At 39.0% G+C, this 16,029-nt stretch overlaps 1 protein-coding gene and 1 non-coding gene across 2 annotated transcripts in view; one reads left to right on the forward strand and one right to left on the reverse strand.

Moving 5' to 3' along the window:
• LOC147345037 (S-adenosyl-L-methionine-dependent tRNA 4-demethylwyosine synthase TYW1) overlaps positions 1–16,029 on the reverse strand; it is a 148,374-nt gene that overhangs the window by 21,163 nt on the left and 111,182 nt on the right. The window contains exons 14-15 of the mRNA XM_086374693.1: positions 9,998–10,108; positions 241–408 (exon numbers count right to left, since the gene is read on the reverse strand). Of these exons, the coding sequence (XP_086230819.1) occupies positions 241–408; positions 9,998–10,108 (279 nt within the window). The remainder of the gene's footprint in view (positions 1–240; positions 409–9,997; positions 10,109–16,029) is intronic.
• Positions 8,677–8,748, forward strand: TRNAH-GUG (transfer RNA histidin (anticodon GUG)). Its single transcript has one exon. It is a non-coding gene; the product is annotated as a tRNA-His (tRNA).

The raw sequence follows: 16,029 nt of genomic DNA on the forward strand, positions 1-16,029 counted from the left end.
TGAAGCAATCTCACACAGAAAAGGGGGTTTATGAGTCCAACAGACAGAATTCAGGGTTTTCTTAAAGTTCATTATAGGAAAGGTAGCAAACAAGTAGAATTGTTTCACTATATTATTATATTATTATTATTCACTTATTATTTCACTATAATAAGGTGAAGGGAAAAATAAAGAGAAAAGAGAAGAAGGGAGCAAGAAGGACAAGGGTGATGGAAGAACGCATACCTGAGCTGTTCTTACCTTCTTGTGAGCTATTAGTAGACAGTTGGAATGCTCGTGTTCACAAGCGACTTCATAGTCGGGGATCAGATCCACCAACTCACAGACAAAGCGCACCACCTCCTCGTGCCAGGGCACGTTGGCCATGGTAAGACTGCTCGCCGAACTCTCTCCACAGTAGGTAACACCCTGTGGAAACAGACAGTTACAGGCCTATTCAAATGTCACAGAGTAAGAGCTTCAGACCCAGACACGCTTCTAGAGGTCATCCAACAAACCAATCCAGGGCTTCCCGGTGGCTCAGACGGTAAAGAATCTGCCTGCAATGCAGGAGACCCGGGTTCAATCTCTGGGTTGGGGAGATCCCTTGGAGAAGGGAATGTCTACCCACTCTAGTATTCTTATGTGGAGAATTCCACGGACAGAAGAACCTGGTGGGCTACAGTCCATGGGGTCATAAAGAGATCGGACATGACTGAGCGACTAACACACTTTCAAACCAATCCAAGCCAATCCAATCCATATTTTAAAGTGAAGAAAAAGTAATACAAAGATGATAAAATTTGCTTAGAAGCTCATACAAGTAGCAACTGACAAAAATAGCACTAGGGCTCCCAGGCCAAGGCTCTCTGCACTCTGACAAAGCTGGGGGCTTGGGTACCTGTGCTTTGTGCTACATCGCCATCTGCACAGTCTACTCACAATAATACTTTTCAACCGATTCAATCAGTACCTTTCCAATCAGATTCACTCATGCAGTATAAGAAAGTGACTGTCATGGGATTATAATAATGGAGGTATAGCTGACACCCACAAAAATTCAATGAATAATTTATTGACTGGGGAAATAAGATGAGCTCCCATTTTCGAGTAAAGCTTAGATTTGAGGTTGGTAAGATAGTGGAAGTCGCTCAGTCATGTCCAACTCTCTGTGACCCCATGGATGGTACATTTCATGGAATTCTCCAAGCCAGAATACTGGAGTGGGTAGCCATTCCCTTTTCCAGGGGATCTTCCCAACCCAGGGATCAAACCCAGGTCTCCCACATGGCAGGTGGATTCTTTACCAGCTGACCCACAAGAGAAGCCCAAGAATACTGGAGTGGGTAGCCTATCCCTTCTCCAGTAGATCTGCCCGATCCAGGAATCGAACCAGGGTCTCCTGCACTGCAGGCAGATTCTTTACCAACTGAGCTATCAAGGAAACCTGAGGCTGGTAAACTTTCTGTAAAGGGCCAGATAGGGATTCCTTTCAAATTATTCTCTAAAGAGACCACTTTGTAATATATGTTGTATGTGGATGTGTATTGGGTTGGCCAAAATGTTCATTCAAGTTTTTCATATGATGTTATGGGAAAACGCAAACAAACTTTTTGGCCAACCCAATATAAACACAGAATCATGCCAAAACGAAAATACATTTGTAGAAATACATATATATATATACATACACACACATATACACATACACACACACACATATATACATGTATCTACCCCTATAGAGATTCTCTCATTCAGTACAAATGCATTAAGATAAATTGGTTTTTAACTCTCTTGAATTCTACCTGACAGCCAAAAGTTCCATAACTAATTTCTTTAACTGGTAAGTTACATAGTGATAAGTGATTAATGACTAATTTTCAATAATAAGGAATATATCTTAACTTTGTAGGCTCTCTAAATACCTAAGAAATCAAACTTACTTGAAAAAAAGATTTGAATAGTCTAGATATGTTGCTACTAAGTAAAGAATAAAATAAAAAAAGATGCTCTCTCTGAGATGCACACATACGCACAGACTGGAGGGGGTAGAATGACATTAAATGAAAAGCTCACAATGAGCAAAGCAGAGTGATCGTGACCCTACAGATGGCAGAGCTGGGAGGGGGCCAAAAACTCAGATGAGTTCTGCAAAACCCTCCACTCCAGATGGCTGTTCAAAGACTATTGTATACTACACTGAGATGACCTTTGCTGAACATAAACTAGAGGTAACCCAGCTTAATTACAATAAACTAGAGAATCTTCTCTGTTAGCCCAATGATTTACAGAATTCATTAAACTGAGTTCGGATTTTAGCTGAATAAAAAAAGCAAACAATAGTTTAAAACTCTTTAAAAAAGCATAGTTGAAAAATTGTACTGAACTTGCCCAAATGGATTAAACACACATGAAAATGATTTATTCCTAAGTCAAATTAGCCATAAATATGAACTTTACTTCACTTTAAATACTGTTTATGATGGACGAATTATATGAATAACCAAGCAGATAGTGGCTAATTCAGAGGAATTTATTTTTAATATTTACCTTAATTCACTGAAGCAGAGGTTTTAGGTAAGATCTTATATTCATGACAATGGCTTTGGAAAACAGTTTAATTGATTTAGCATGCCGCTGGTGTAGTGGTTATCATGCAAGATTCCCAGGAGGCGCAGATTATGCCTTGTACTTGGGCTTCCTTTGAGATTCAGCTGGTAAAGAATCACCTTTGCAGGAGACCTTGGTTCGATTCCTGGGTTGGGAAGATCCCCTGCAGAAGGGATAGGTTACCCACTCCAGTATTCTTGGGCTTCCCTCGTAGCTCAGCTGGTAAAAATTCTGCCTGCAATGTGGGAGACCTGGGTTCGATCCCTGGGTTGGGAAGATCCCCTGGAGAAGGGAAAGGCTACCACTTCAATATCCTGGACTGGAAAATTTCATGGACTGTATAGCCTATGGGGTCACAAAGAGTCGGACACGACTGAGCCATTTTCACTTAACATTGATTATTCAGCAATAATAAAGCACAATATGCTAAGGAAAGATTTGGTTTGGAAAGGAAAGAGTGATTGTCATAGGTCATCACTAGGCCTTCACTTTCTCTATATGTTCACATGATAACCTTAAAATTAACAAAGTATTTTCGTGTAAAAATTCTCTTTCTAGCCAGACAAAATCCTCAGAGGTGGGCAGTATGGGTTACTTCCTGAGCCAACTACAGAGCCCGAGCCTTCATCGTGACACAACTGCAACAGGTAGAAACCGGCCCCAGTGAACAGGGGGCTTCCCTGGTGGCTCAGATGGTAAAGAATCCGCCTGCAATGAGGGAGACCTGCGTTTGATCCCTGGGTTGGGAAGATCCCCTGGAGGAGGGCATGGCAACCCACTCCAGTATTCTTGCTTGGAGAATTCCATGGACAGAGGAACCTGGCGGGCTACAATACATGGGGTTGCAAAGAGTCGGACATGACTGTGTGACAAAGCACAGCACCCACCAGTGAGCTGGTCTCTGGCAGCTGCCCCTCCGGTGCTCCCCACTCTGCACGGGCTACTTCACTTCACGCCACACTCCTATCTACTTATGAACCGCCTGGACCTGATTCCTGATCACACTTGCCCTGAACTGTCTCAAAATGTCTCCTTTTCCCTCAGACCACAGCTCTCTGCCACCTTCTCCTACCAGCACAACCCCCACTCCATTTATCACCACCACCGTGTTCTTTCCTCACAACTTTGAAAAAACAACGTCCTTAAGAAAACAGATGGGAAGAATGTGGCGGCTGAGGAGTTATCTGCAGGCTGAGGAGTGACAGGCAGACCCAAAGAAAGTTCCCGAGGAGCAGGACCACTTACGTGTCTTGATATTTGTGGTGAAAAGCACAACCCACAGCATTACATTTGGAGAAGGAAATGGCAACCCACTCTAGTATTCTTGCCTGGAGAATCCCAAGGACAGAGAAGCCTGGTGGGCTACAGTTCATGGGGTCACAAAGAGTAGGACACGACTAAGTGACTCACACACACACACACACCCCATTACATTACACTGGTGTCTTCTGGAGGGACCACTCTGCTCAAGGAGATGGGGGCCACCAGGTAGGTCTTTTTTACAGGCTGCTTAGAAAGTTCACCTGGGGATTCAAAGTCTATGGGAAGAGCAGTACTTTGGCTCTTGAAATTCTAATTATACTGACTGGGTATCAAAAGGCTGCTGATATTATTCTTTTGTCCCTGATCATTTTGAGGACAGAAGAAATGTTGTCTTCATGACTTTTTGCAGCAATACATGTCCGTTTTAAAAATGCTTCAATCACTGCCAGCACCCTCCTCCAATACCAGCCCAAATTTCTCAGCATAGCACCTGAGGCCTTCTTACTAGACTCAGCATCCAGTCTTTCCCCAGCTAAAATCGCCACCATTTTTTTTTCCCACCATTTTTTTGATCTTCTGCCAGAAACCCCCATCCCATCTAATCCCAAATTTGTCATGTCTTGTGCATATCTCTTACCAGATAACGCACATAAAGATGTGTCTAAATCCTGAGCTCTCAAAGGGCAGAAACTGTACCTTGTTCTCTGAACCCTCAACCAATCTGTTCTAAGACCAAGTCACACATTTCTTCCATGACATTAGACTTCATAACTCTTTTCTAATACAAAATTTCCTTCATATCTCTCATGACTTCTCTGCTCTTTAATGATTATGAACCGACTGAAAGCACTGCTCAGGTATTGCTACATACTTGAACAACTAACAATTGTAAGGAATCTGACCGATATGACCAACATTCCTTAACGTTTGTGTGCAGAAACAGGGTGAGGTATGCTAAGTCATTTGTTTTGCAAGGCGCATTCTGCAAGGACTGAGCTCTGTCGAGAGTCACAGTGCTAACGGGAAGAAGGTTTTAAATCATTTGACAACAAATAATTACTGCACTTACTCCTCTCAAAGTGCAGTGCTAGGCACAGAATACAAAGACAGTATTTCATTTACAAAATGGATTGTGCTATGAAAGCTTCTCAATAAGGCAGATGTTTACAACGCCAAACACATTTTCTTAAACAAGTAAGCAAATAACAATGGTTAAGTTTCTCAGGCTAGCAAATAGAGGCCCATTTAAGCCTAATGAACCCAAAATACATGATAATTTACAGGGAATGGAACAGAGAGAGGTTTTATGAGACTAAAAGTGAAAGTAAAGAGAAAATCGATATAATAAGCAGCTTCTATCGATTCATTTTTAATAATATGCTTGATGGAAAGTGATCTAAGCAGTTATTGACCCCAGGCATAAGTTACCCCCTAGAATTCTCAACCAAAGCTATTAAATTGAAATTATTAGTCTAATTTTAATACTGAGGAAATTTAGGCTCAATGAAGGTGAGTAATCTGTCCCAGGTGACATCAGAACCTTTTAGGAATACAGCAAAGTTTACACATCTCCCCCACTGGAGACTATGAGAGACACGGCTACACCCTCCACATTCACACACACATCCAGGAAATCCAGGGAAAGCATATGAATGGAATCTGAGAGCCCCAGGTATATCACTATCCCAGGGTCATCTTATATTATCAACTTCACATCTTTGGGGCATTCGTGTGACCTTGAGGTACTATTAAGCTTTAACACTAACTCCTTTTGAAGGTTGGACCCTGGGAGACTTTTTTTTTTTTACCAAGAGATAGATACAGGATGGGCTTCCCTAGTGGCTCAGACGGTAAAGAATCTGCCTGCCCGTGCAGGAGATGCAGGTTCATCCCTGTGTCAGGAAGATACTTGGGAGAAGGAATGGCTACCCACTCCAGTATTCTTGCCTGGAAAATCCCATGCACAGAGTAGGCTGGCAGGCTACAATCCGTAGGGTCACAAAAAGTTGGACACGACTGTGCGACTAACACATCACTTCACAGGTAAGAGATAAATCTCCAGGCACCACCGTGTCAGCGTGTGAATTTTTTCCTAATTCATCCGTTTGCTAAAGGTCAAAGGGCCTAGTCTTCTGCCTTCAGACCCACATCCTGTCTCTAATGGAGCTGCACACACTCACCACAACTGGAGAAAGCCCACACACAGCAACAAAGACCCAGCACAGCCAAAAATCAATCAATCAATAAAATTTTTTAAAAAAAGGCCCAGGTACTTGATATTACAGAGTCAAGTGACCATCACATACTTTCTCCTGGTACAACACAAACTGTTTTCTGTTACCCTATATTTTATAATTTAAATATGACATTTTACATCATGATTAGATTACACACTTCTCCAAGAATTTTTCAAAAAAAAAAAAATCTCTCCAAGTAGCTCATTTTACTTCTGCAGATGTGGCCTTGCTCAGCAAGACATCCATTTCCCAAACAGCATATCCAAATTTAGGCACAAAATCTGTACCTATGGTGCTTTGACGAGGCCTGGCATGTGGAGAGAGCACAGAAATATTTGTTAAAGGCAAGGATAAAACAGTAAAATGGAAATCTTGTTTGAAAGAAACTATGTCATTATAACATCTCAGCTACACGCAAGAAGGCTTCACCTGTTTTCAAGTTATAGCAATACTTTGTCCAAATACAAAATGCCCATTAGAGAATTACACTGTTTACAAAGTGGTCATCTTTCATTAAAAAATAATTCTGGTTGATTCTTTTCAGATTATAAAATATCTTGTTCATTACAGAAAACATGACTGCAAAGAAAGAAGGAAGGAGAAAAAAAGGTGATGGTGTGATCCAGCCAAGTTGCTTAATAACAGATGTTTTACTGCAATATAATTTGAAGCAACATTCTTTAATAGCTAAGTCATCAATTAAACCACCACTAATCCTTGACACTGGCAAGGTTTTGTTAAGCCAAGGCATATATTTAAGATGTAGTTTGTATCTTTGCATCATTAGAGTTCTTGCCAAGAGGAGCCTTTTGAAATTAAGAACAACTTTAAAAGTGTCTTTGACCTGACTAGAGATTGCTACACACTCAGATAGCAATATTTCATCTGCTCCAACCTCCCCATCCCTCCAGAAGACAGTCATACAGAACGCTGAACTTACTAAAAGATAGCTCTAAGAAATATCCTTTGACATGACAGAGGGCACCCAGCTTCATAAACATGAATGGAAGAATGGAGCTCTGAGAGATTAGGTGAATTTTCTGGTCACTTTCTCTCATTTTTGCATATTCTTAGTTGTCCATGAAAGCCTAGCATATTATCTGCCTCTTAATATTCTACAGCTTTAACTACTTACTGTCTCATGCTGACGACTTCCAAGTCATTATTGCCAGGCTTGTCTCATCCCCAGGACTCCAGGCTTATATAACCTATGGCTTATTTGAACCTACACTTAGGGCTTCCCTGGTGGCTCAGAGGTTAAAGCATCTGCCTGCAATGCAGGAGACCTGGGTTCAATCCCTGGATCAGGAAGATCCCCTGGAGAAGGAAATGGCAACCCACTCCAGTATTCTTGCCTGGAGAATCCCATGGACAGAGAAGCCTGGTGGGCTACAGTCCACAGGGTCGCAAAGAGTCGGACACAACTGAGTGACTTCACTTAGATATTTAAAAGCTATCTCAAATTACTCAGGCTAACACAAAACTCATGAAATCGCTCCCCAAATCGGCCTCTCTTCTCCATTGGTCTTCTTCACATCAGCAAATTGTTCCACATCCACACAGTTGCTTAAGCCAAAAACCCAGGTACTATTTTGATACCTTTTGTTCTGTCATTTCCTACATCATCTAATAAGTTCGATTGGATCTACTTTCAATATTCATCACGGAAGCACCCACCCCTCTCCAACTATATCACCAAAGACCTTCCCCAAGCCATCACACCTCTTGCTTGGCAAAAGTTTTGTTACTGGTCTACCTACTTCTACTACTGCCCTTGTAAACCAACTCACAGCAACAGCAGGGTGATCTTTTAAAATCATAAATCAGATCTCATCACTCTCTAGCTTTTAAAATCCTTTCCAAGTACACCAAGTATAAAAAAAAGTTTTATCATTAAACTTAGTGTAAAATTTGATTCTGTTATCCTTGTGCGAAAGGCCTAACAAAATCTGGCCCCAGCCCTCTTCTCTGATTCATCTTGTACCACAGCCAACTCCAACCACCCCAGAGGTCACAAAGGCCCTCTTGCAGACTAGCTGTGTCATCTGCCCAGAATGCTCTGACCCCAAGCCTTTGAATATTGTGTTGCTTCTTCCTACTCAGGTATCAATTTTTAAAAGAGTAATCTCCTCAAAAAACCTTCCTGCTTACGAAATCTAAAACAGCCAACCATAGTATCTAGCAAAACAGCATATCCATGTATCCTCTCACACATCAATCCACTTACAGGTATTTATCCCAAAGAAACACGGGCAAAAATATGACATTAAATGCCGCCTGCTAGAAATCGTCACCAATGAAATCGTCTTGAAATGCAAACACACACACACACACCCCTGATCAATCTTCTTTTGATCTAACTACTAACCCAAAGAAAATATATGGGGCAGAAGAATATGTAATAGAGCAAAATCTAAAATTTAAATACAGGGAACTAACCAGGATAAATGACCCATTTTTTCCAACAAAATAAATTACTAGGGGAATTAATTACTAGCAGAACTAATAGACTAAAAGAAATTAAAGACAGAAATAATCCAATTCTAACCCTTATTTGGATCTAGATTTTCAAATAACCCCAGCTTCCCTGGTGGCTCAGAGGGTAAAGCATCTGCCTGTGATGCAGGAGACCCAGGTTCGATCCCTGGGTCGGGAAGACCCCCTGGAGAAGGAAATGGCAACCCACTCCAGTATTCTGGCCTGGAGAATCTCATGCACACAGGAGCCTGGTGGGCTACAGTCCATAGCGTCGCAAGGAGTCAGACACGACTGAGCAACTACCCTTTTCACATAACCAAGACAGTTGGTTTAAGAGGATATAATGTATATACACAATGGAATATTACTCAGGCATTAAAAAGAATAAAATATTACCATTTTCAGCAACACAGATCATCTAGAGAATATCATACTAGTCAAAAAAAGACAAATGTTACAGGGGGTCATTTACGTGAAGAATCTTGAAAAGAATACAAATGAATCTACATACAAAATAGAAACAGACTCATAGACATATAAAGCAAACTTAGTTATTACCAAAGGGGAAAGGGAAGAGTAAATTAGGAGTATGGGATTAATCAATGAACATTACTATACATAAAGTAGACAAGCAACAAGGATTTACTATCTAACACAGGCAACTATATTCAATATCTTATAATAACCTATAATAAAAAATAATCTGAAAAAAATATATATAACTGAATTACTTTGCTGTATACCTGAAACTAATACAATATTGTAAATCAACTCTATTTCAACTGTTAATCAGTCAAGTTTTAAATCTTATATGCCCCCAAACTTAAGAAATTACTATTAAAACGATTTAGTTGTAAGAACAGTATTCTGAATAAGTGTTTAAAGTGAGTGCATATCTTTTAAAAATACACACTGAAACAGCTATAGGTAATGGTATAATGTGAGGATTTGCTTGAAAATAATAGGTAAGGGCAGGAAAATGGGCAGGAGTACAGCTGAAACATGAGCTGGTAATTTTTGAAGCTGGGTAATGGATGGATGGGAGTTCATTACATCAGTCTCTCTACTTCTGTATATATTTGAAGTTTTCCATAGCTAAGGTTTATTCAAATGTCAAACAATTACTCACTATAACTGTGTTCTACTTCTCCGCATATTAAAGTTACTATGTAGTGGACAGTACATTTATTTTCTGTTGACAGTCTATGGCTCGCTAAAATATAAGCTTTTTATACATGAGAGCAAATGCTTGGTCTTTACTGTTCTTATCCCCAGTGGCTAGAACAGTGCCAGGATCTTGATTAATATTTTTGCATAAATAAATCAAACATCCAGGACCTCGTGTAGGGTTTTAGAAGGTTGTAACCCCACCGTGGCCAGCAAAGTGCCAGGGGAAGTGTGCCCGGCACTGGCCACCCGGGGCTTACCTTCACCTCGATGAAGTCAGGATTCCCCAGGGACACCAGCTCGGCATAGGCCTGGAGCTCATCCACGTTCCATGCCTTCACTAGAGTCAGTCTGTAGACAGTACGTTGTTGCTAAAAGACAGGAAAAGATAACTTTGTTTTTATCACCTTGGAAGATTTTCAAATTTCTTCAACCCACAGAAACCCCAGGCAAGGTGAAATCCAGTATGAACTTTTAAAAATTGAAGTTTACATTTTGTAGAAAGATGAAAAAAATGTAAACAATATCATAAGACTCCCAGAAGCCTTATAGGCACAAATATTGGCATATTTCTCTTCTCTCACTAACGGTATCTAACACTAGATAAGTGCTTGTTGCTCAGTCATGTCTGACTCTTTGCAACCCCAAGGATTGTAGCCCGCCAGGGTCCTCTGTCCATAAGATTCTCCAGACAAGACTACTGGAGTGGGTAGCCATTACTCCAGGGGATTTCCTGACCCAGGTATCGAACCTGGGTCTCCTGCATTGCAGGCAGATTCTTTACTGTCTGAGTCATTAACACTAGATAAGATACCCAAAAGTTTCTTAACAAATACACTGAATTCCATTTGATCAGAAATAGTGAATTGACTAAATAGTTTCAGACTGTCAAAAATGAATTCAAATAACCTTCGGGCTCTCCGTTATCAATCAAAGTATTTATGATAAGGATTTTTAATTTACACTTTTCCTCTTTCCTGCTTTCTTATTATTTAACGATCCCTAGTTGGCAGAAAAGGCACACTGATGAACTGTCAATGTTGCCATTTGTTTGTCATGTAAAAAAAAAGGTACTGATTTTCTGAAAAGCAACTAGACAACAGTTATGCACGCCTTTAAAAACTTTATACCCTTTGACTTTCCTTTCCAGGACCCTAGACAAACTGTGAAAAGTTCAAGGACTAACTCAAACATCTCAAAACAACATGATTAATGGTAGTTTAAAATCTACAACAAGAGTGGGGGCAGAACCTATGATTTGCCTTTAACGAGTAGAGTACGCAAAGTTGATTGGTGCCTGTGATTATATGCGCATGATTGCATCCATTTGGAACAAGTTCCTGGGCAGTATCCATGCTGCTAAACCTCAAACCATGCTTTAAGTAGCAAGGTTCATTATACTCAAGAGAAAGACAAAATGAGATGAGAGCTGAAAAGAATGATACCAACCTCTACATGCCCCCCAATGTCCACAGCAGAATTTATTTACAATTCCCAAGATAAGGAAGCAACTTAAATGTCCACCAAAAGATGAATGGATAAAGATGTGGCATATATAAACAATAGAATATTACTCAGCCATAAAAAATAATGAAATTTTGCCATTTGGAACACCATGGTTGGACTTAGAGATTATGCTAAGTGAAATAAGGCAGTCAGAGAGAGGCAAACAATGAATGATATCACTTAGATGTGCAATCTAAAAAAAAAATACAACAAACCAATGAACATAACAAAACAGAAACGGATATAGAGAATAAATTGGTGGTTACCAGTGGGGAGAGGAAAGGGTGGAGGAGGGAGATAGGGGTAGGGGATTAAGAGATATAAACTATTATGTATAAAATAATCCACAAGGATATATTGTACAGCACAGGGGAATATAGCCAATATTTTATAATAATTATAAATGGAGTATAATCTTTTTGCAAATTGCTATACTGTACACCTGAAACTCACATAATATTGCACATCAACTATACTTCAATTAAAAGATACCAATCTCTCTCTCTACTTTTGCTTATATCTGAAGATAACCAAGAGATGAAGAGATGAATATCATTAGGCGGCCACTTCAGAAAATGCACTCAAAACTTATTTTTAAAATGCAGTATATAAAGCATGAAAAGACACACATCTTCCAGATTCCCTTTACATAGCTAGAATTCACCCAATGCCAAAACCTAACAAAAATGGTAGAGAACTGCAGGCCAATCTCACTTGTATTTATACATGCAAAAATCTTACCGAAATTTTAGCAAATGAAATTCAGCATTATGTTAAAAATTCTAGAAAAGGAGAGATGATTCAATATTAGTGAAGTCACTTAGTCATGACTGACTCTTTGCAACCCATGGACTGTAGCCCACCAGGATCCTCTGTCCATGGAATTCTCCAGGCAAGAACACTGGAGTGGGTATTTCCTTCTCCAGAGGATCCTCCTGACCCAGGGATTGAACCTGGGTCTCCTGTATTGCAGGTGGATTCTTTACCATCTGAGCCACCAGGGAAGCCCATTCAATATTAGGTTATGTATTAATATAATTCATCACATTAATATTGTGACACAGAAAAATCAATCAGTCATCTTATAGATATAGTTTAAAGTCCATCCCTGATTTTAAAACAAAACAGAATGAACAACTGAAAAACCATTTGGTAAACTCAAAAATTAAAAAACATACCATTAACATAAAGAAAACACCCTTGAGTCAACAGTCCATGTCATTCTTATAGATGTAAAAAACAGAGGTATTTCCATTTAATCAGACTAACAGCAGAATGTCCACTGTATTATCTTTATAAACACTTTTCTGAAAGTTAAAATCAAAGCAATAAGGCAAGAACAAGACTAATTGAATAGTATACAAAAAAAACGTACTTGCAAATGATATAGGTGGCTTCCTGGAAACCTAAGAAAATCAACTAAAAATCAGATTAAGTCAAATTGGCCAGTGGCCAAATAAAAATAGAAAAATGAGCAGCTTTCCAAGCATAGAGTGGTAGGATAGATGTGGACTCTGAAAGTGAAAGTTGGTCCGGCTCTTTGCGACTCCATGGACTATACAGTCCATAGAATTCTCCAGGCCAGAATACTGGAGTGGGTAGCCTTTCCCTTCTCCAGGGGATATTCACAACCCAAGGATTGAACCCAAGTCTCATGCAATGCAGGCGGATTCTTTACCAACTGAGCTATCAGGGAAGCCAGGCCAGACTGAATCTCAGACCACATACTAGCCATCTTAAACTCTCTCAGTTCCTCCCTGCGTAAAATGCAGGTTTTGCACAGGACTGCAAGTGTTCATCTACATAAGGCTTGGGCTTCCCTGGTGGCTCAGCTGGTAAAGAATCTGCCTGCAACGCAGGAGACCTGGGTTTGATCCCTGGATTGGGAAGATGCCCTGGAGAAGGGAACGGCTACCCACTCCAGTATACTGGCCCATAGAATTCCATGGACTGTATAGTCCATGGGGTAGCAAAGAGTCAAACACGACTGAACGACTTTCACTACTACATAATGCTTAGAACCATGCTGGCAGCAGTAAGTCATAATATGTATTAGCTATTATATGCCATATATATGCTACATATATACATATATATACATATATCTATATAGCATATACATATATATTACAAAACACAAATTCTACTTTACAAAATACAACTATAAAATACTTGATGATTATTTATGAAATAACATGGACATTGAAAAAAGTAAACTTTTCTGAGACCATAACAAAAAATTAGCCTATATGGAGAGCCATGAGAGATTTCTAAATATAATGTAATTCCAATGGGAGTTAAAAATTCTTTTCAACAAATAAACTAGCAATGATACCAACAAAAACAATAGCAGGAGTTGGCAATGAGTCAGCCCTTACTATGTGCCAGCTGTTGTTGTGTTTAATATCTTAGCAAAGATTCCAATATTTGTCTCTTCTTTGCAACAAATCTTATAAAATAGGTTTATTATCTTCACATTATAGATATGAAACTGAGGCCCAGGGCTGCTAAATAAATTTCCCAAAGCTACACAGTTGGAAAGCAGCAGAGCTCGGAAATGAACCCAAGCAGAAAGAATCCAAGGCAGACTCTATCTCTCATTGCTAAACCTTCTCAAATTGCGAAATAAATCATGCAAAGAGAAATGTACATAAAACACAAATGTATCACCCAAGGGATTAACACAAAGAAATATCCATCACCCACCCAGCACCATCCATTCCCTTCACCCTAAAGCTATCTGATATTCTGACTTCAACATTAGACTTGTGCCTATGTTTGAAATGTATATACAAAGAACCATATATTCTTTTGTGTCTTGCTTCTCTCACACAACATGGTGTTTATACAGTTCATCCATGTTGCTGTATGTTGGGATCTGCTCATTTTGTTATCTAACATTCCATTACATGAGTATACAATAATTCATTCAGCTATATCCCCACTGATAGACATCTAGATTATTTCTACCTTTTAGCTGTTATAAAACAATGCTGAAAATTTATGGTTCCTAGGGGTAGAGGGGAGGATAAGTTGGAAGATTGGGATTGATGTATACACAACACTATATATAAAATAGTAACTAATAAGGACCTACTGTATAGCACAGGGATCTCTCTACTCAATACTCTATAATGGCCTATGTGGGAAAAGAAATATATAAATATATATACAATATAAATTGTATATATTTATAAATATATAATAAACATCTAAATTAGATATAAATATGTTATTTATATATTCTGTATTTATATATAAATATATTTTAAATACAATATATATAAAACTGATTCACTTTGCTGTACACTTGAAAATAATCCAACACTGTAAATCAACTATACTCCAATAAAAATTAAAAGAAAAGCAATGCTGTTATCTCTCATAACACTAGAGTTCAGCTTTTTCTGCTTTAGGGAATTTTATGAAATGCTACTATGACACATATTCTTCTACGTCTGCTTCTTTCACTGAATGTCATCACTGAATTTGATGGTGATTCTGGCTTTAGATACATTTTTACTGCTGTTTAGTACTCCAGTATAGGAAAATATTAACTACTAGTGAAAGTGGTTGGTTGGTTGGTTGTTTTCCCAGCATGGTCTCTTACAAAACACCAATGCAAAGAGTGTTACTGTACCTGACTCCTGATGGACACATTTCTTTGATGTTCCTAAGAGTGGAAATGCTGGATCACAGGAAGCACACGTATTTTGCCAGACTGGTTTTCAAGGGCATTTGACCACACATCCACTTGGAGTGGATCAGAGTTCCGGCTACTTCTCATCTTCAGCAACTCTTGTTGGTAGTCTTTTAAAACTTCAGGCATTTCTGTGCTGTTCTATTTTGTATCTGTCTGTTTACTGATGAAGTTGAGTATGTTTTGGCCATTCTGATCTCTACTTTTGTGAAATATTTGTTCGAGTGTCCTGAATATTTCTCTATGGGGATAATGGTCTTTTTACTACTGGGTTTTTCAAATTCTTTATATATCCTGGCTATAAGAACTCTGTTATAATTGTATCAGAAATATTTTCATCTGCTTTAAGGCTTTCCTTTTTACTTTCTGCATATCTTTTGATCAACAGAAGGAACTGATTTTAGTACATTTACGTTTTATCTATAGCATACTAATGTTCAGATGATTAAAGACAAAGAAAAGCACTACTATGGGGTTACAAAAACAGGAATGTCATTAGATTTTATTTCAAATGATCAGATTCACATTCTGGGTTTCACTGTGTCTGTAGGGAGCCTGCTCAATGGGACAGTTTTGGAGACTTTAAAGTCTATGTAAAGTTAGTTAAAGCAGTTCCTAAAGTCTACAGAAGAAAGTGGAGTTACACTCCAGTTAGATCAAATTAAAACAAAAACTGAGTACAGATGATGCTTGAGAGGTGAGAGCTGGCATTGCCTTTGCAAAGGACATACTTAATACTTTATATTATCCTTTTAGATTAAAAAAAAAAAAACAGGAGAGAGAGGGAAAACTGGAGTACACACTGGAGTGTAGTAATATAATTCAAATAAAAAATATTTTTTCCCCAATTTGGGGAATTAATTAGCAAATTTAATTTGTATAGGTTCTGGATTGGTTATTACTGCAGGATTTTCTGAATGTGTCATATTCTCTAGTAGGGGATATGGATGGTGTGATATTGGGTCAGTCAAAAGGTACATTCGGGTTTTTTCATTACATCTTATGGAAAAACCCAAATGAACTTCTTGGCCAACCCAATTCTATGGATGCTGAAGCTGAAACTCCAATACTTTGGCCACCTGATGC

The sequence above is a fragment of the Bos grunniens genome, chromosome 25 (assembly GCF_055505025.1).
Source record: "Bos grunniens cultivar Pamir isolate PY7600 chromosome 25, Bosgru_T2T1.0, whole genome shotgun sequence".
In the NCBI taxonomy this organism is placed as follows: Eukaryota; Metazoa; Chordata; class Mammalia; order Artiodactyla; family Bovidae; genus Bos; species Bos grunniens.